The sequence below is a fragment of the Tiliqua scincoides genome, chromosome 3, assembly GCF_035046505.1.
Source record: "Tiliqua scincoides isolate rTilSci1 chromosome 3, rTilSci1.hap2, whole genome shotgun sequence".
In the NCBI taxonomy this organism is placed as follows: Eukaryota; Metazoa; Chordata; class Lepidosauria; order Squamata; family Scincidae; genus Tiliqua; species Tiliqua scincoides.
In genome coordinates this window covers 199,146,588-199,167,553 of record NC_089823.1, presented here as the reverse complement: position 1 = coordinate 199,167,553, position 20,966 = coordinate 199,146,588, and the positions used below count along the sequence as shown (strand labels likewise).

Below are 20,966 nucleotides of genomic sequence, written 5' to 3'. Positions count from 1 at the left end.
AAATTACCCCCTTTCCCCCTCCTCTCCTAGGCCCTGGTGATGGTGTAGGTTTGAGTGTGACAGTGTGGGATATACAACTAGTGTGTGGTGGTGTGGGTCTGAGTGTGCGTAGAGAGTGTGGTGGTGCAGAAAACAGAAGTCTCCTCTGACTGAGAGCCCAGTCCTATGCCTGTCTACTCAGAAGTAAGTCCCATTATAATCAACGGATCTTACTCTCAGCAAAGTGTGGATGGGATTGCAGCCTGACAGCCCAATCCTATGCATGTCTACTAAGAAGTAAGTCCCATTAGAGTCAATGGGGCTTACTCCCAGGAAAGTGTGGATAGGATTGGGCCCACAACGAGGCAGGACGGAGACCAGCAGCACAGTCCCATCCACGCAGGCCTACTCAGAAGTAAATCCCACTGCTTTCAACGGGACTTACTCCCGGGTAAGGGCGCACGGGTGGAGTTGCAGCTCGGAGAGGCCGCGCCAGCCGCGCGCGCTCCTCGTCCGCCTGCTGCGGCCCCGCCCCCTCATTCAAATGCATCGGCGACTCGGCCAATCGCGGGGACACCTCATGAGGCTGGAATGAGGCGCCGGCTGGCCATTCCGAAGCCGCCCGGGTGACAGCGCCGAGCCGGGGTCGGAGGGTGACGTTGGCCTGCCGGCTGTCGGGCGCGAGATGGCGGCAGCGGCCCTGTACCTGGAGCACTACCTGGACAGTGAGTGCGGCGCTGGCAGGAGGGCGCCAGGCCGGCAGTGGCTGCTGCGTCACAGCCCGGCAGGGGGCAGAGAGCGAGGTGGTTTCTTGCTGCGTCACGGCTGCGCGGAGGGAGGGGCTGTGAGGAGGCTGCAGCCACCCCGCGCGGCCACCGGCGGCGCGCCTGCGCTCTGGCACGAAACTCCTGGCTGAGGCGCTGCAGCACGTGTCTTGGTTGGGCAGGCAGCTGTCCTGCGGTGGGCAGGATGTAGGTGAGGCAGAGCCTCCCCACCAAAGTCCTTGGAGAAGCACCGCTGCCGTAAGAGCCACCCAGGCACCCACACCCCATGGTGGGTGGGGAGGCAGGTGAGGCACAGCTTCCCCACTGGAGTTGTGGATGCTTGGGTGCCTCACACAGCAGTGCTTCTCCAAGGAGTCTGGTCCGGAGGCTCTGCTTCACCTGCCTCCCCACCCATCATGAATTGTGGGTGCTTGGGTGCCTCATACAGCGGCGGTGTTTTTCAAAGTACTCGCCACCCACTGCTTAGCAGCTGTGTAGTACATGGATATGCAGCAGGTAGCCCTGAATGGCAGCCTGTCACACAACACAGCTGTTGGAGAGGTTGTCACCTTGCCTGGGTAGATAATGGTCACCTCAAGATTGGCTCTTCTTCGCTGTGGTTACTCTGCAAATCAGTAATCGTGTTTTGCTCATAGTTTCAGTTCTTGCACCTGAGGGACTGTGACCCCCCTCCACCTCGTAGCAATGAACCAGCTGTGCAAAAGGCACAAGTGGGGACTGCAGGGTGGAAACTTCCAAAGACACCCAATCAGAAGTGTAATGAGGTATAATTAGGGTGGAGCCTGAGGGGTACCTACCTCAGGTGCTAGGGGGGGGGCAGTGCAACGTGTAAGGCAGTCACTCCTTTGTTCTCCCTGCAGGAGGAGGTGCTGGCAGCTTTATGCCACCTTCAGCCACCAGCACTTCCTCCTCTAAGAATGTGCAAGTGACATCACAAATGTCATATGGCATCACTGCCCCAGTAACTAGGGCTTCTAGTTACACCTCTGCACCCAGTTATCCAGATAGGTTTCCTTTTCTGTGTACTTGAGATGGCTGTGGCTTCCTTAGCTACCTACACTGGCTTGGTATCTTCCTGTTTCCTCCCTCTTCAGCAGGAAGATCAGGTTTCTTCTTTAAGAACATAAGAACAGCCCCACTGGATCAGGCCATAGGCCCATCTAGTCCAGCTTCCTGTATCTCACAGCCCACCAAATGCCCCAGGGAGCACACCAGATCTTTCCATATGTATAGCCTAAGAGTGTACTCTGTTTACTTGTTGAGGCTTTGAATGTTTAGTCTTGGTGGTCATGGAAACCTGCATGATAATGATAACATGCTTGTAATGCATGTTATGAGCAAATGGAGCAACCTTTTACTGAGCCAGACCTATTGATGCTGAACTGGATGGACTATCAACATGGATTGGCAGCAGCTCTCCAAGTTTTCAGATTAAAATGTTTCTCTTGAGATGCCAGTGATTTAACCTGGGACCTGCTACATACATAGCAGGTGCTTTATCACTGAACTGTGGCCCCTTCTTAATCTATGGATAACTCATTTCAGTCTTAGATGCATGTGGAACCCCAGCACAGCATCAATTCCTTCCTGTGGGAACCTTATGAAAATGGAGCTTTAGATGTTTGAGTGTGTTTTGAGTCCAATTCTCTGAGGTATTATTCTATTTAAAATCAGGATATACCATTTAAAAGTTAAGTGTTTGAATATTTATTATTAGGAATCTGCTTGTCATAGAAAAAATGATAATCTCATGAAGTTCTTTTCAGGGAAATGTATCATCATCATAATGAATAAGCATTTGTACAGTATGTTTAAAGCAATTGAGTTCAAAGCACTTCTCATATAATCTAAATGTTTTCCTTAGAGCAGTCCTGTAAATTGAAAATATTATGATCAAAGATTAATACAATTCTTGGATAGCAGGATAGTCAGAATCCTGCTCTATGTACACAGCAAAGAGTAGCATTATTATATTTAAGTGTAGTGTACTAAAAGACCTATGGAAGAGCAAGAACTGTAGTCATTGTTGCTTCTTTTTTGATCAGGCATTGAAAACCTTCCCTGTGAGCTACAGAGGAACTTCCAACTTATGCGTGAACTGGATCAGAGAACAGAAGGTGTGTTCAGGTATTCTGGTTCATGGACCTCCTCGTGTGTAATGCTGTCTGCCCAGCTCATACTATATTTGCCCATCTAAGAATATGCATGTACGTAATTCAGAGTGGAACCCAAACGAGGCTGTCAGTCAGTACAGCGGCCACTGCACTAGCCAAAGGTGTTGCAAACATGGCATAAAGTGTGTTTGCAGCACTCAGAGAGTAAGCAGTGCCAGCAGGGAGGCCTGTGCTGCTTCTGTATCTACAAGGATGGCCACAGGCAGGGATAAGCGTCATGCTAGGCAGTGAGAGGGTGGATCAAAAGTGGGGAAGGAGCATTTTTGGGCAGGGAGAAGGTGTAACGGGGAAAGATTTGTATCCTATCCTGTTCTCCTTCCTGAGCCTGAGCATCTTATATGGGACTGCTCAGACTTGCATCAGCTAAATAGCTTTACTTTGCCCCAGCATTACTGGAGCATTGCTTGAGGTAAAGGGGAAAAATATCCCTCTCCTACAAGGAACCTTATGTCTTCTCTTGAGTTGCACTGGATACAGTGGCGGCCGTGTAGCCCTGCTGCTCCAGTGCTGCTTAGGATTGGGCTGTCTGTTGTCTTTTTTTTTCCTTTTTAAAAAAATATTGAAAAGTAGCTTGTAGTAGTAATTCCCACTCAGATTGCAGTTAACTTGGTCATGCACAGTGTGGCCAAGGACTGTGCCCAGCTGGATGGGTTGTCTCTGTCAAAGTACTGTCAGCTTTCTATCTACTTCCAAGTCAGGCATGGATATTCTGAGGACCTCAGATGTGGTTTGGCATGCCTTGTAAGTAGTCTTGGGTATTATATTGTTAAATAGTAGTACTGGCCATGGGCTATTGTCTTTGATTCTGTGCATGCATATTTGGAAGTCCTTTTGAATTCAGTGGGACTTGCTTCTAAGTTATGTGCAAAGGATTGGATTGGTTTGGATTGGATTGGAAAGGAACCAATTGGATTGGTTTAAAGCAGTGGCTCTCCAACTGTGAGAGTGGACTTCCAGTCACATCCAGAGGTTCTCTGTGGGCCCTCCAGACATGAATTTGGAACGCACTTTTTGTCAAATCTGCGGATTTCAAGCTTGTGGATAAGGAGAACCCACTATAAATGACTCCCTGACTCAAAAGGGCTTCCAATATAAAAAGATGCAGAAGAGACTCCAGCAGTAGCCACTAGAAAAGACACAATTTGGAGTGAAGAGGGACAGTTACTCTTCCCTTGCTAATTAGAAAGACACATGGGAATAAATGTTAATCCATTTGTATGATCTTTTAATTTTATTTACAAGATACCAGGTTTTTTTTAAAATGAGTATTTTCCTCACACTTGCACAAATGATAGTTTAAAATCTCTGAGAATGTCAACATGCGCATGTCCTAATGACACACAAGGCAAAGGGAGTTGTAGTACTAGGCAACTGAGAATTTTCATTTGCAGCATGGTTGACAAATAGTGAGACCGGTGAACATGTGCCTATTTGAAGTCTCGGAAGCATAACTCAAGATGTTCACATTTACATCGGCTTTGGTTTTATTTCAGTATGAGAAAATGAGGGAAGAAAGGACATTTCATGTTCTAGAATGTCTTCATTTGTGAAGTGCACAGCCTAATTGTAAACAAATTGATTTAGAAATGTCCTTTTGAGTTTAATGGGATTTATTGCCTAGTAAATCTACTTAGGATTGTGACCTTGGTCTCCTACACCTTTTGCCCTTCAGACAAGAAAGCCGAAATAGATAGTCTTGCAGCTCAGTACATTTCAACAGTGAGGAGTCTGTCATCAGAGGAACGGGTGGAAATCCTGCAGAAGATTCAGAATGCTTACACAAAATGCAAAGAGTACAGTGATGACAAAGTACAGCTGGCGATGCAGACCTATGAGATGGTAAGATAATAAATGGAGTACAATACTATGGAATAAAGAAGCAACCCTGTGTTCTACTTCTCTCACATCTGTCCTTGTAGCTTGTGTCACAAAGAGGAATCTTTTTGGATATCTAGTACCGGTAGATTGATAGAAATTAAGATTCCAGTAGTTAGGGCTCCACTCTTCACAGTTAGAGGTAAAGATAATCATCGGTAAGCTTACATTGTTCATTCTGTTCTTCAAGAGGCTGCTTGTTTGGACCTGTGTGTACAAGGTTATAATGTTCTTTCCCTGTTTAATCTTTTACAGTTTTAGAGATAAAGGGTGCAAACTTAAATTAATCTATTTTTGCCAAGCCCACAGGTGTACACATTTTATCCCTGTTGCATATATGCAACGTTGGGCATAAATGGCTTAACCTTAGAATGTTGCACTTTGGTAGCCAATGGGATTTTTCAGAGTGCATTTATCAACATTCTCTGTGTGGCTACATTTTTCTTAAAAATATTCCCTCCAATATTGCTATGAGGAGTTTAACTGTTGGCAGCTTTGAAATTCCAGACTATAGGAATTGCAGTTCTTGTGGGCCAGTGCAGTCAGACTAGCTATGGTTCATACCCCTGCATTTGTGGAAAGATCATGGTGTGATGTATGAATTTGCCATGTTATTCATAAGGATATTGGCTGGATGGATGCCATATTAATTGTATATAAGGGTATATATAGATTCTTTTAAAAAGGGATCGGGCAAATTTCTAGAAGAAAAGTCCATCACAGGTTACAAGCTTTGATGGTTATGTGCAACTTCCTGGTTTTAGAAATAGGCTACCTCAGAACAGAGGCGTAGCTAGGTCATTTGACACCCGGGGCCCATAAATTTTTGTCACCCCTTATGACTTAATTAATAATTATTAATTATATTAATTCATTCACTTGTTATACCGCCCTTCCTCTAAGCAGCTAAGGGTGGTATACATGGTTTCTCCCCTTATTTTGTCCTCACAAAATGAGGACACCTCTGAGGTAGGTGAGACAGAGGTAGTAATAGTCATGACATGGAATGAATAATAATAATGGCCAGAAAAATAAATGCAGTGAATATTTCCCCACAAGCAGTGTATGAAATTCTGCATCAAATGGTATATAACATGATGGTATTATACCTAAAAGCCACAATTTCCAGAATTTTGGTCACTAGGGTTTCACCCCCCTCCCCCCAGATCTCATTGGCCTGTTTTGAGTTAAGGCAGCAGTTCTCAAACTTTTAACACTGGGACCCACTTTTTTGAATGACAATCTGTCCAGGACCCGCTGGAAGTGATGTCACGGCTGGAAGTGACATCATCAAGCAAAATAAAATAATTATAAATAATTAAATTAAAGAAAAAACAGATAAATAAGGGGAACCCAGTCCTGTTTCATCAAGTGAATTTTTTCTGTAGCCTGCCTGCAATAACACCCCCCCCACACACACACACACACAAATAAATCACTGAGATTTTCAGCCCTCTCCAGTGCCCACCTTACCAACTCAAGCCTCTGGTTTATTATTTGGGGTGTGTGTGCCTGCAATAACACCCCCTCCCATAAATCAGTGAGATTTTCAACCCTCCCCAGTACCCACCTTACCAGCTCAGGCCTCTGGTTTATTCTTTTGGGGGGGGGGGTGTTGCCTTCTGGAGCATTTGTTGAGCTACACTTTCATCGGATTGGGACCATGCAGCTAGCCTTGCATTCCTCTTTGCCTGACTTGACCAGGAGCCAGGGCACATTTGCTTACTCGTAAGTAAACATGTCCATGTGGCTTACTTTCACTTTCCATAGGGCTCAATACATTCGTCTGCTTGGAGGGAGGGACTTTCTTCTTGGGTGTTTTTTGGGGACTGCTTTCATTGGATAGGAACCATTCTGGTGTCATTGGATTCCTCTCAGCCTGCCCTTTCCAACGAACTATGGCAAATTTACCTACTCATGAGTAAACGCACAATATGGCTGTTTCTTTTTCCATAGGGTTCCATGCATTTTTTGGTTTCCAGTTTTTTGGCCATGACTTTTGATGGAAAAGAGATATTTCACTCCAGTATTTTGCATTGCATACCGCTGGAAATTCTGCATCCAATGGTATATGGCATGATGGGGTTACTCATAACCTTCACAATGTTAGTGATGTTGGGGCATTTGTGGTGTTACACCCCCCCCCCAGGGTGGTACCTGGGCGGACCGCCCCCCTCTGCTAGCTATGCCACTGCCTCAGAATGCCAGGTGCAAGGGAGTGGCAACAATTTGCAAGTCTCTTGTTGTCTAGTGTGCTCCCTGAAGCATCTGGTGGATCACTGTGAGATACAGGAAGCTGGACTAGATGGGACTTTGGCTTGATCCAGTGGGGCTCTTTTTATGTTCTTATGTAAAGGTTGGCACAGTTGAGATAGGATATTATAACTGAAAGCTAAGGACTATAGCAATTTTAATCCCAGGGAATTATGCAGAAAAATTGCTGTAATACAAAATTAGCACAATCTCAAGCATGTCTACTTGGAAATACATCCCACTATGTTTAATAGGGTTTGTTCCCTTGTATGTGTATTTCAGACTGCAGCCTGAGAGTCTGCAGAGACAAGCTTTTCAGTTAAAGCTGTGTCACAGGAATGTGCAAAAACTTCTGTTAGCCATGCACACACAATGCTACGTAATATGGGCCTCTTTGCAGAGTGATTCCTGATAATACACACTCTTTTTCCTAGAAGGCAGTTATCTCTTTGAGCAGAAAGAGTTATCCAAGAGATACATGCATTAAGAGGTATGCATACTTTGATGTATGCTGGATAGACCAATGGCTCTCTGTTGAGATATAAATATGAAAACTTTGTAGTTATATCTTTACATCTCGCTTGCTGAAAATGTCAGTATAATTTGTATCTTCTCTTCCTTCTTCTGAGAGTTTTAACTCTCTAATAAACTTTCTCATCCTTGAAAGCCATGCATCTACATTTGTGAGTGTCTTATTTTTTCTTGTCTGTGTCTCCCTATGTGAAACTTGACCATTGAGAGATTTGGTCAGGAGCACCTACACTCCCACCATCTGTAATTACAACATGGTGCCTGCTATGATTTATCAAACTGAACTTGCGAGTACCAAGGTTGCAAATTGGAAGAGGGTCATACAAAGATCTGCTCTGCAATAAAATGTGTGTGCAAGGAAAATGACTCTCACTTTTCTCTGTGTACCCCCCTCCCCCAAGAAATTACGGTCAAATGCATACTCGTCATGGGCTCATAGCTGGCAATCAAGGCCTACAGGCATCTAACCACAGGGCATTTGGTGAAGGAAATGGTCAGGTGGGCTGGGCTGTTTGATAAGGGAAGAGGACTTTAGCAAGTGTAAATTACACAGAAACGTGCTCAGCTGTGAACTTCACAACTGCTAAAGAAGCATTCAGAGATGTTAGTTCTTGAGGATTTTTTTTCCTTCAGGTATGGTTTATCTCAAATGCAGGTGGATAAGCACATTCGACGATTGGATGCTGACTTGGCACGATTTGAAGCTGATCTGAAAGATAAGCTGGAAGGAAGTGACTTTGAAAACCCTATAACGCAAAACCTAAAAAGTGCGTATATGATGACCAGTGTAGTCTGGCTATGAGGATGCTTTTTTGACCTGAAATGTGTGTTTATAATTGTCCCTATCCTGCTTCTTTCCCAACTGAAAACTTTTCTGTTGAATCATAGAGAGCGTCTGCAATAGGGGAGCATGACATTTCAGATATCTAGATAACAGAGGACTTTGTTGTGCTGGGTTCAGTTCTAGTATTTCTGCTGTATGTAATTCTGCTGCCTCTTTCTTGTGGGCTGCCCAAGTGATACCAGAAATGAAAATCAAGAGGGGAATCAGTTTCTAGATTAGATACAGGAGATACTATGAGATACGGGAAGCTGTACTAGATGGGTCTTTGGCATGATCCAGTGGGGCTTTTCTTACATTCTTAAGATGAAGTGGTACTGTGGACTGAGAGGAGGAGATATATCTGACAAGTGGTCTCTGGACTTAACATGTTTTTTTAAACCTCTTATTTTAATGTCTGGGAGCACACATGAAAATGTCAAAGTTTTCCTATTGGACTCCTTAGTGGTCATTCAAATTAATACTATTAAGATGCTGAAGCTTTTCGTATGTTGCAGTAACTGGAAATAGCTGTCTTTCAGAGGGTCGAATGCCAAAGGATAAGAAGAGCTCTCGGGGTCGAGGCCGGCAACCATCTGAGGATGATGCTCCAGTAAAAAAGAAACCAAAACGAAGGTGAGAATCTTTTGAGATCTCATCCAAATTTCAACTTTAATTGCCATAATAATATCCAAACACAGTCTCCTTTTTAATTATGCTAAATTGTCCTTTTGTCCTATTTCTGCTAGCTGTAGTGGCATATAACTGTTGCTTTTATGGTCCCTGGCTTTTAGATGCCAGTTAAGAAACAACAATGCTGAATATGAAGATTGTTGCCATTTTCAGATTCTTCTGAACTGAAAAACTGTTCGGCAAAATTTTGCTTTTGCAGCTGTAGCTGTCTTAAATTGTGTATGGAGAATACCTCCCAAGTGCAGTGCATTGGTTAGAAGGCTACATGTTTTAGAAATGTTGTTAATTAAGTTTAGAATGTTCTGATTAACTTTACTTCATCTGGTGGTGGTTTACATATCTCTGAGAGTAACCTTTAGCTAATGTTTTTAGTTGGAAAATGAGATTTTAAAAATGGTTATTTGAGCAGAATTGGCTTCTATGTACTTTCATGGTTTAACTATGTTTTAATTTTCCTTTCGTTTGCATTTTGCCAGAGTTCCTTAGCAACCAGAACAATTGGTATGCTTGGTTTTGTTTGTTTGTTTTTAATTCTTCCCACCTTTGCTATTTTGATGCTCCTCAAAGTAAAGATGTTGCAAGTAGTTCTAAGTAGTCACAAAATACGCAGGTGTAAACTTCAGAGTCACTGGTATTGATCGATTTGCATTGCTCCCATTTTCAGATCTGAATTAGCCGATACCATCCTTTCAGTTCATCCTTCAGATGTCCTAGACATGCCAGTGGATCCCAATGAGCCAACATATTGCTTGTGTCACCAGGTATCCTATGGAGAAATGATTGGCTGCGACAATCCTGATGTAAGTACCAAAATACCAGAAGTGTGCCTAGAGCTGTGCATACTGTTTCCCTGTTTCAGATTCCACACCAAAATACTTCCCTGGCTTGCAATGCTGTATCATAGCAAAAGTCTTTCACCTTTGCTGTGTCTGGCTTTCTAGAGAAAAAGAAAACCAAAACAGACATATGTTTATGTCATCATTTGGCGGGGGGGGGGGGGGCTTGACACTGGAGGTGGGGACAACAGCATAGTTGTTCAAAAGCATAGCTGTTCAACAGCATTGGTTCAAAAGCATAGTTGAACAACAGCATAGTTGTTCAAAAGGAGATCTGGAGGCATAAGGAGAAGGAGGTAAGCAAGGCAAAGAACCTCATCCAAGTGACCCTCAGAAGCTGCCTTCAGACTTGCATTTGTTTCTGGGCCTTTGGTAGAAACCACTGGAAGCAAGAAGTTATAATAACTTTATTTTTTAGATTTAAAAGGGGGTACTCTGGATTCTGTATCTAGTACTCTGGATTTTTCTCTGTAAACCGCTTTGTGAACTTTTTTGTTGAAAAGCAGTATATAAATACTGTTAATAATAATAATAATTTTGCTCTGGATTCCATGTGGTCTGTTTAGCTCACACAGAATGCACACAATCCTGAAGTCATATCTGGCTGCAAGCTAACGTTTCTATTTTGTGTGATGTTATTATTTATTATTATTAACTTTATTTCTACCCCGCCTTTCTCCCCAGAGGGATTCAAGTCGGCTTACAACAAGGTTAAAACAAATTAAAAAACATAATTTAAAAACAGATAAAAGCATATTAACAACATATCATAAAAACAGTAGTCAGATAAAAAAGTAGTCAGGTAAAAAGAGCATGGAGCAGCAAATTATAAAAAAAATCAGGCCTGTAACCAGGTATTTAAAAAGATATTAAAAGATGTTGAAAAGATGTTTAAAAAGGCCGGGAACTCAGAAGGCTTGTCTAAACAGAAGGGTCTTCTGGCCTCGCCGAAAAGTTTCAAGAGAGGGAGTCGTTCTTAAGTCAAGGGGAAGGGAATTCCATAGCATTGGTGCCACTACTGAGAAGGCCCTATTTCTTGCCGCCACCCCACATACCTCCCTAGGTGGCGGCACTTGTAAAAAGGCCTTCTCTGATGACCTAAGAGAACAAGCCAGATTGTACGGGAGTAGGCGATCTCTAAGATATCCTGGCCCAGATTAGTATAGGGCTTTAAAGGTCAAAACCAGCACCTTGAATTGGGCCTGGAAATGAATGGGCAGCCAATGCAGCCGCTGGAGAAGCAGACTGACAAACCGCTTACCTCCAGTAACTACATGGGCCGCCGCATTCTGCACTAGTTGCAGTTTCCAAACCGTCTTCAAGGGCAGCTCCACATAGAGTGCGTTACAATAATCTAACTTCGACCGTGGCATGGATCACCATGGCATGTCACCGTGGCATGTCACCGTGGCATGGATCACCGTGGCCAGGTCTGCATGATCCAAATTCAGCCGCAGCCTGTACACCAGCTGAAGCTGAGCGAAGGCCCCCCTAGCCACAGCCGCCACTTGGGAATCCAGGAGCAGCTGTGAGTCCAGGTGGACCCCCAAGCTGCAGACCTACTCCTTCAGGGGGAGCGCAACCCCATTCAATGCAAGCCGATAGTCCAGCACCTGCATCAAGAATTTCCGAACCAGGAGAGCCTCTGTCTTATCCGGATTTAAATTCAGCTTGTTGTCCCCCATCCAGATCCTCACTGCCTCCAGACAGTGCTCCAGGTCCTCAATCGCCACCCTGGAGTCTGGAGGAAAGGACAGATGGAGCTGGTTGTCATCGGCATATTGATGGCACCCTACTCCAAATCCCCGGATGACCTCTCCCAGTGGTTTCATGTAGATGTTAAATAGCATGGGGGACAGAATTGAACCCTGTGGCACCCCGCACCTCAAGGGCCAGGTGTTGAACAGGCATCCCCCAGCATCACCATCTGGGACCAATCCTCCAAGTAGGAGCGGAACCACTGCAAAACAGTGCCCCCAACTCAGCCAATAGGCCCAGAAGGATACCATGGTTGATGGTATCGAAAGCTGCTGAGAGGTCCAGCAGGACCAACAGGGACGCACTCCCCCTATCCAGTCCCCGGCGTAGGTCATCCACCAAGGCGACCAAGGCAGTTTCCATCCCAAAGCCCAGTCTGAAACCAGACTGAAAACAATCCAGATAATCAGCTTCATCCAAGACCCTCTGGAGTTGAGACGCCATCACCCGCTCAATTACCTTGCCCAGAAATGGGATGTTGGAGAATGGCTGGTAGCTGTCTAATACAGTGGAATCCAGGGAGGGCCTCTTCAAGAGAGGGTGAACCACCGCCCATTACAAAGCACATGGTAACATTCCCTCCATCAAGGAAGAGTTGACCATCCTCCCTGTCCACTCAGCCAGTCCACCCCGGGCAGCTCTTATCAGCCAAGCTGGGCAAGGGTCAAGCAGGCAGGCAGATGGCCTCACACTCCAAAGGAGTCTGTCCACATCCTCAGGCTGTACAAGCTGAAAAGGATCCCACGACACCGGACAAGCAGTTGCCAAGGGGACATCATGAGACATTGTCAATGCATCCCAGTTGTGACGAATACGATCGATTTTATCTGCGAAATGTTGTGCAAACACGTCACAGCAGCTGACCGTGTGTTCCTCCTGGTCTGCTGGAGGGACCTGATGGAGGAGGCCCCATACCACACGGAACAGCTCTGCCGGACAGTTCTCAGCAGACGCAATGGTAGCAGAGAAGAACGATCTCTTCACTGATACCACTGCCACGGAATAGGCTCTGTAATGAGCTCTACTCTGTGTCCGATCGGATTCATCACATGTTTTCTGCCACCGTCGCTCTAGACGCCTGCCCTGCCACTTCATCATTTGCAGCTCCTCAGTGAACCAAGGAGCCGCTCCAAGTCTGCGACATGGCAGAGGTTGCTCTGGAGCAATCTCATCCACTGCCCTGGTCATTTCCCAATTCAAGATCTCAACCAGGGCCTCAGATGAGACGCCAGTCTTAGCAGTGGGAAAATCCCCCAGAGCCCTCAGGAAACCTTCAGGATTCATTAGCCTCCAGGTGCTGACCATAGAATGCAGTCCCCCGCCTCTGCGAAGGTAAGAAGCCACAACAAGCCTAAACCTTACCAGGAAGTGATCTGTCAATGACAATGGAGTGATCTTAATCTCCTCTACATCCAGATCACTACCCCCTTGCCCAGCTATAAACACCAGGTCCAGCACGTGTCCTGCAGTATGTGTTGGGACACATACTTCTGGGACAGGCCCATGGTTGTCATGGCGGCCGTGAAATCCTGAGCTGCACGTACTGCAGGGGCCTCGGCAAGAACATTGAAGTCCCCCAGCACTAATAGACAGGGGGACTCCAATGCTACCCCTGAGATCACCCCAGTCAGCTCAGGCAGGGAGACTGTTGGGCAGCAGGGCGGGCGGTACAGCAATAGAATCCCAATCCTGTCTGGCCCTCTCAACACAACATGCAGGCACTCGAACCCAGCAGACTGCTGGACAGGGCACCTGGTAAGGGTGATGGACTCACGATAGACCATTGCAACTCCCCCTCCACGTCCCTGCAATCTTGGTTGCTGCAACACTTGGAAACATGGTAGACAAAGTTCGGAGAGACTAACTCCTCCCACCATGGCCAGCCAGGTCTCCGTAATACATACCAGGTGGGCTTTCTCATCTAGGATTAAATCCCAGATGATGCAGGTTTTCTTTTTCACCAACCTGGCATTCAAAAGCAGCAGCTTCAGATCTAGGGACTCACTGCCAAGACCACCAGGCATCTGAGAACTGGGGAAAGGACCAGAAGGAGAGATGATCTGCCTATGATGGGTTCTCCTTCTCCTGTAATGGCCTGTCCAACCCCCACCACCATATCTCCCCTGGCCCGTCACTCTCTTGATAGTGGCACCCCTCCCTTCCCCTGAGCTCCGTCCTAAGAAAAAACACATGTGGCGAGGCCCACCTTCTGAGACTGGCCTATACAAACAGAAACAACCAGCAGGGCTGCTTATGAAAAAGATAAAAGCAAGGCAAGTCTAACACTGGATGTCTCACAGGCCACTCCTCTGCTGGAAAGAGACTGCGCTGCCCTATGGATTTATGTTGCTCTTCTCTCCCCTGCCTTTAAACAGAAGGGGTGGAATAATCCAACCGCTATTTCAGTCCGCCAAATAGGAAAAGAACTTCGGTCTTCTTGGCACAATCCCTGTGCCACGGGCCAAGAGCCCTTAGGCTCGCGCCTCTGGCAAGCCAGAGGCTTTAGCAGGTTACCTGCAGAGAGAAGAAGCCAATCGTCAGTCTCGAGAGTCCAACACAGGTGTAAGTAATAAGCTCCTTCCTCCACCCTCCTGGCAGCTGACCACTAACTGTGGTTTACACATCACCATTTATAGAACACTTGTATCTGAACACCCAATCACATTGCTTTGCTGCTAGAAATTCATGCCATGTCTGCAGGATTTGGGCACTTTGCAAAGAAAAAAAAGCTGTTGAGACTTTGTTCTGCATGTGATGGCAGTGTAATGTGCAATATCCCCCAACTTCACATTGATATGATATATCTAATATGAACAATATATACTACCTAGTTGTATACAAACGATCGTCATTTTTGTCTCCTTTAAATAGTGTCCAATTGAATGGTTTCACTTTGCTTGTGTGGACCTCACCACTAAACCCAAAGGGAAATGGTAAGTGCTATGAGTAAAGCATTTTACACAGCTTTATTTGCTCCAGCTGTGTTGAAAATGTAATATTTTGTTTTGACATGTCTTGATTTGTTTGTTTTGTTATTATGCAGACTTTTAATGTTACTTTAAGAACTGAGGATACAAGCCTCCACTTCTAAGCATGTTGCAGAAAGGAATCCCATTGAATTCAATGAGATTTGCTTTTGAGCAAACATCTTTAGGGTCAGGCTGCAGTTCTAACAATACTTGTTCAGAACAAAGCGTCATTGCAGTAAATGAGACTTGTAAAATAAATGCATTTATGACTGTATTTTCATATAAGAAATATTCTGATTGGCAAAGATCTGCTACCATTGTTGCAACACATAATATGTCTACATTGCATGAGACAAATTTTTAAAAAATATTGTAGAATTATACCTGAAGATTATTGCTGGTTGAGGAATTGGGCATTCTGCATACAGGCACTTAGAACTTTAAAATTCTTTGTTTTCTTGGTGTCAGCCCATTCCCTGGAAATAATACTATAGTTCTGTGTATTCTACACTGATAACCATGAACTTTGGGGCTCATGTTTTGGAGCTCTGCATAATTGCTCCAACTTGGTTCCATTTCACTTGGTGTGCAGTTTAAGTTCAAGGTATACTATAAATAGACAAAAATCGGGTTTGTTGAGTTATGAGGCATATCTTAAATGCACTGTATTCCTTTTTGAGCTAAACTTTGTGCTTTGCTATCCTTAGGTTTTGTCCTCGCTGTGCCCAGGAGAAGAAGAAAAAGTAGAAATTATGGGAATGTGCAATATGACTGAGGGAAAAGCTTAATATATTTGTACAAGTTGCAATACCTTTCTTTTTTTACTGATCTATTTTGTTAGATCCAACATTTAACCATTCAGTGGCCAGTTGTAGTTCTCCTTATTGCATGGAGCCATCCTAATGTATAATGGAGGATTTGCAGGAAATTCACTGTGGTGATGTTTACCTGGGTTACATTTCCAAGGCATTGTAAACAGTTATGAAGTACTAAGAGTAGCCCTGCACTGGAATTTCTGCTCACATACTGAAGTCTGTGAAATTACCTATTGCTTTGCAGATGAACAGAATGATACCATTATTTGTTATCAGAAGCATAATCACTGCATAGAATTTATGAAGAATTTTAATATACCTGCACTTTTTCAAACCCTTACTGATAAGGAAGAAATTTGGTTTCTGAATGTGCAATTCTGCTCCATTGGAGGCATGCTGCAAAGCAGTGAACATTCCTTTGCATCATTTTTTTCCCAGAAGCCAGAAGAAAAGTAATATGTGTTATTTTCATAAGACATGTTCCATGAGCAGAATTCAGGAAATGTGCATCTATTCTCATGGCTTCTGATTTGTGTACTGCTGCCTTTGGACTTCACACTGGTTTCATTGAAATCATATACCCATACCTGAAGGTAAATAATAAATGCTTAATAGACATGTAGCCTAGGAAGTGAGTATGATACAAGTATACAGGTCCGCCTTTCCCATCCTTAGTTTGACCATCCACAGATCTGGCACAACATGAATGGCTGCTGTGGACAAGAAAAGCCCTACCTATCCATTGAAGGAAAAAAGCATCCCTTTAAACAGTGGTTTAAAAACCTCTTTTCTTACGATTGTAGCATGGCAGAGTGGCAGTCTCCAGGGGTTTAGAACAGCTATTTCCAGATCGTGCTGAAGCAAGCAACCCCCTCCCTTTATCCTTGTTCACCCAAGAATGCAACATGGAAGCATTTAATCACTTCCATGTTGCATTTTTTTGCACTCTGGGGCAAAAGGAAAGGATCAGTTGCCTCAGCTTTACCTGAAAATAGCTGTTCTAGTTGCTGGAGACTGCCTACCTCTCTGCCATGCTGCAAAGGTAACAAAAGCTGTTTTTAACTCACTATTTAAAGGGACATTTTAAAAAAAAATTTTTTTAAAGCAAATGTGACTATCCTTGGTTTTCAGCATTCACGGGGATTCCATTCCTGGAACCCCTGCAGATGAGGAAGACAAACTGTAGTCTGATTCACTCATGAAGCAGAAAAAATTGTTTTTTGATTGGTAAAGCTCTTAGGCATTTAACATTAACGATAATAAGGAAAAAAAAACTTGCTTTAATTGGTTTAAGAAAAGTGATTGTCCTGTGACTAAGTAGCAATAGTGCTAAGCGGTGTAATTTACAGTGAAGTTCTTCTGGTATGAAGGTTCCATACCCTGACTTCACTGAGATGCCCTCCAGTATAAAATGTAAACTTTGACATCTATTCAAGTACAGTGACTTTTACAATGAAGACAAGTGTCTTTTTTAGAGAGGGAAGAGGGGCATGGTACAGCCATCACTGCTTCTCACACCATTATCCTATCTGGTCAAACAGGGTTTACAGGGTTTATAGTGCTTAAAAAACCTGCAAATCTTTTTGACTAGAGATGATAGCAGGACAAAACATGCAAGCATATATGGTACAGATAATGGTGATTCTGCCATACCACCTTCAATTATTTAAAATTTATCACCAGTCTTTTATTTTTAAAGGCCTAATAAGAGAAGGTAATTCAGGAAGAAAGATAAATACAGTAGTATTCTGTACAAATATTCATTTCTCTCATTGGTTCTAACTGTGCTCGTGACATAAACATAGCTGTTTGTGTAAGGCTATGTAAAAAAAAACTCCTCTGGTGATCACAAATAGCTAGAATATAGCAGTCCTGTGGGTGTACTTGGTTATGCTAAGTATGGCAATGGTATAGAGTTGGATAAGATTTCATTATTCCCCCAAACCAGCATATTATAATGGTTTATACTCTCTTTGAACAACTGGTACCCATATAATACCTGCACTGTCACAGTGAATTTTGCTCTCATTCTGGCAAATAAAGAGAAATGGACACAGAAGACATTTTATACAAAACAACAACCCTAACCTTAAATTAAGAAAAACGATTTGTTTTACTGAAAGAGCATGTTTTGCCTTTTCTTGTGAAAGAACGTTCTAAACTGCACATTTCACATCACACTTATGCATACAGCTTTGTAGAAGTCAGTGCAATCCAATAACTTTTCTTAGTATTCTTTGTACTGCTTTAGGGTTTTTATGACTGTATTTATTTTTTGATGATCATATATGCATTTGAATTTTAAGAACTAGGGAATGAACTTCTGGTGCCCTGTTGCAATATTCTGGGAGAAAATATGACATAATTTATTTCCCCTCCCTTCCAATTATTTATGACTTGGGTTACAGTGGAATACAGTACTGCTCTTGTTTCCTATGCATCCCTTGAAATGTGTTTCTGGATAAGTGTGCTGCTGTGTATCATTACTATAACCTAGATCAGAGCAGTAAAGATTTTTTTAAAGCAACAAACACACCAGTATTTCACAACACATTGCCTTGGGCATCTCAGTATAGTGTTGGACTGATTGATAGAGGTGTTTGCATTATGGACTCTGCCCTCTTACTCAGAATCTCTGAGCTGTTAAGCTGCTGGTCAACATCAGTCTTGATTCTGACCTACAGAGAATGCATTCTCTTCCATTTTGAATGTATCTCGTTTAATAATTACTTTTGATAGGGTTTGGATTATAAGAGATAATTACAAACCCATCTTTTAAAAGATAACTTGCATGTTTTGTGGTCTGCTTCCCTATCCCATCTATCTGATAAGTAAACAAATGACATGGTCTATATTTTTGTCAAATGAATTATTTGTTTAATTGTCAAATGACATGGTCTATATTTTTGTCAAAGGAATTAGTTTTATGTTTCTTTTGTAAATGAAAGAGAATATTAGAAATCTTTTTATACTAAAAATGTGAAAATGTTTATCTGTATTTTTAATCATGGTAGATATAGATATATTGTTATAAATAAAGAATTTCTGAGAGGGTCTGAAAGAGGAAATACTTTCTTTATTAACCTCTCAATTGTTTAATGCACAAACTTTGCATAATGGTAACCCCACACACGCCTAACGAAATGGGTTGAAAACTCTCACAGCAGTTGTGGAGACTATTTGAAACACTGCACTACATAATTTCTTTGACCAGTTAAGGAGCAGGGCGGGTCCAAAGTAGCGAACTTGTGTGACATACTGAGCCCTGATTCTCTTCTATTGATTCCTCCTTGGAGGACAGGGAATTTTTTAGGGAGGGTTCAGGTAGCACGCCTGATAACATGCATAGGCTGTTCCTGCAACCTTGTTTCCTGGGCTCTTGGGGAAGGGCTGCGGAGGCTTTTCCTTTCCCCTCAGTCTCTGAGAAGTTGGCTGTCTAACCATTCTTTTTCTAAGTTGCTATTTCCACAGGGACCAGCTAAGATTGCAGTGATACTCTTTTTCTAGGGAATTGTGGAATCTGCATGGAAGACCCCGCTACAGTCCAAATACACACACTGTGTGTCTGGTAAGCATTATTCTCTACTAGAGAAAGCGTGGATCTCTTAAGTGCTGGGGGTCAACGTGCCTGTGACTGCCTTTTTTCTTCTTCAGCCATCTTCCCGTCCGGGGAAGAGGGAGTGCCGAAGTATCCTTGCAACAAAGGGTCAAGACAGTGATTTTAAACAATATGAACACATGGGTGGCCCTCCTGTGAGTGGAAGAGCCAGTGGCTTCTGAGGCTTTGTTCCCCAAGGCAGTCAGGAACTGTCTAATGTAGTTATTGTTAGCAGCAGTCTTACTGTTGATTCCTTTTTGGATGCATTATTATTTAGCACCTGGGGTATTGCTTCCAAAATGGCGGCTTGGTGAAACTTATGCCTTAGGCATTGAGATGTGAACTGTGATCACAGTCTTGCCTAGTGAGTGTTCCCCTTTCAGGGTCCAAGCTTTTAGTCACACTTTGGACACTGTGCTAGTGGAAAATAAGTATAAACAGAAAGTCCTTTGCACAGTATGCAGGGAAGGACATGGGAACAGGCAGATGCTGCCATTATGGGCTCTCCTTCTTCCTCCTTTTGCTCAAGGGAGTAGCCCAAGCCTAAGTCCAGGTGGAACGAACCCATTCCTTCAAAACAAACAAAAGGCAGTCTGGGAAAGCCTCCTCTCAGGCAGCTTCTAGGTTCACTAAAAACCAATAAAATGCCTAACACCAGGTTTTCTGGAAATGCTATACCCATGGGCTGCTATCTGTATCACTTCACACAGCATTAAGGTTTCCATCACCACCAATGCACAGGTGCTACCGCCTTTGGGCTGACAGTTGCTCCAAGGGTGTCCACCAGAGTGTTGGTGGCTCTCATGGCTCACCTAAGCTTGCAGGAAGCATTTTTCTTTATCTGAATGGGATCTCTTATCATGTTAATGTCCAAAGCTCAGGCACTTCAGGATGTTCAGATACCCTTATGTACCTGCATTTTGGGGGGGGCCTGTAGTAAACTAGGAAATAGAGCGTGCTCAGTCCTATGCAGGCACTGGAAGGGGCGCACATGGATGGAACCATGACGGAAGGCAATTGGTCCAGGGAGAAAGCACAGTACTGCAGTTTGGCCTGAGTTCAGTGCTAGTTGCCTAGCACAGCTGGAATTAAGAAGTCTAAATCATGGCAGAGTCATGTTGGTCAGAACTGACAACAGCCAAGATATGCATCAGCTGACTGGGAGGCACCCACCTGGGCAAGTCTTACACCTTCTCTGGCCATGTTGATTCCTCTTGTTCTCCACAGATTAGAGGTTTCAAGCAGAGGTCATTTTCTAGCGCCCAGTGGCCCAGGAGGCCTTGTTCCACAGGTCTGTTCTGTCTATCAAATCAGGAGCACTGGATGCTTCTGCACTGGGCAGATCTGTGGGCACAGGGTCCACTTATCTACCCCCAGCCAAGTTACTCTATCTGCCAGACTAGAAGTTGAGAGGCACTTGCCTCCTCACTTCAAATATTTCAGCATGGTTTGGATACCTCCTTGATGTCAAGGTGCCAGTGCACCAAGAAGGTGCGTAGACTTCTTTCTGTAGCATATTTCAAGGAGGAATGGTGCTATCAAGCCCAGGATTAAGTAGGTTCCTGATTTCCTTTGGGAGGGTCTGGTCAAAAGTCTGAATACAAACACTTGGAGCAGTTATGGGGATTCTCAGCTGGCCTCAGGGAGCTGGGTCTGGTGAGAGTCTATTCGCTCGCCCCCAAATTGTGCCTTACTTGCAGGGTGGCCTTGATCAATCTGCCGATAGTTCACAGGTCCCTTCAAAAGGATCCCAATTTAGTGCTCCAGTGCTAATAAGTCTTCCCTTTGAACCTGGGCAAGGATTCTTCTGAAGGGTTTCTCCTATAAGCTTTTTTTCCTAATAGCCTTTACATTGGCTGGGTAGGTGTCAGAATTAGAGG

At 43.9% G+C, this 20,966-nt stretch overlaps 1 protein-coding gene across 1 annotated transcript; it reads left to right on the top strand.

The window, feature by feature from the left end:
* Window positions 1-570: 570 nt before the first annotated feature.
* On the top strand, window positions 571-18,465 carry ING5 (inhibitor of growth family member 5). The gene is made up of 8 exons (XM_066620685.1): window positions 571-704; window positions 2,810-2,881; window positions 4,611-4,777; window positions 8,253-8,364; window positions 8,960-9,053; window positions 9,775-9,910; window positions 14,576-14,637; window positions 15,381-18,465. The coding sequence occupies exons 1-8, from the start codon at window positions 665-667 to the stop codon at window positions 15,418-15,420; spliced, it is 723 nt and encodes a 240-aa protein (XP_066476782.1). The 5' UTR covers window positions 571-664; the 3' UTR covers window positions 15,421-18,465.
* Window positions 18,466-20,966: the final 2,501 nt, after the last annotated feature.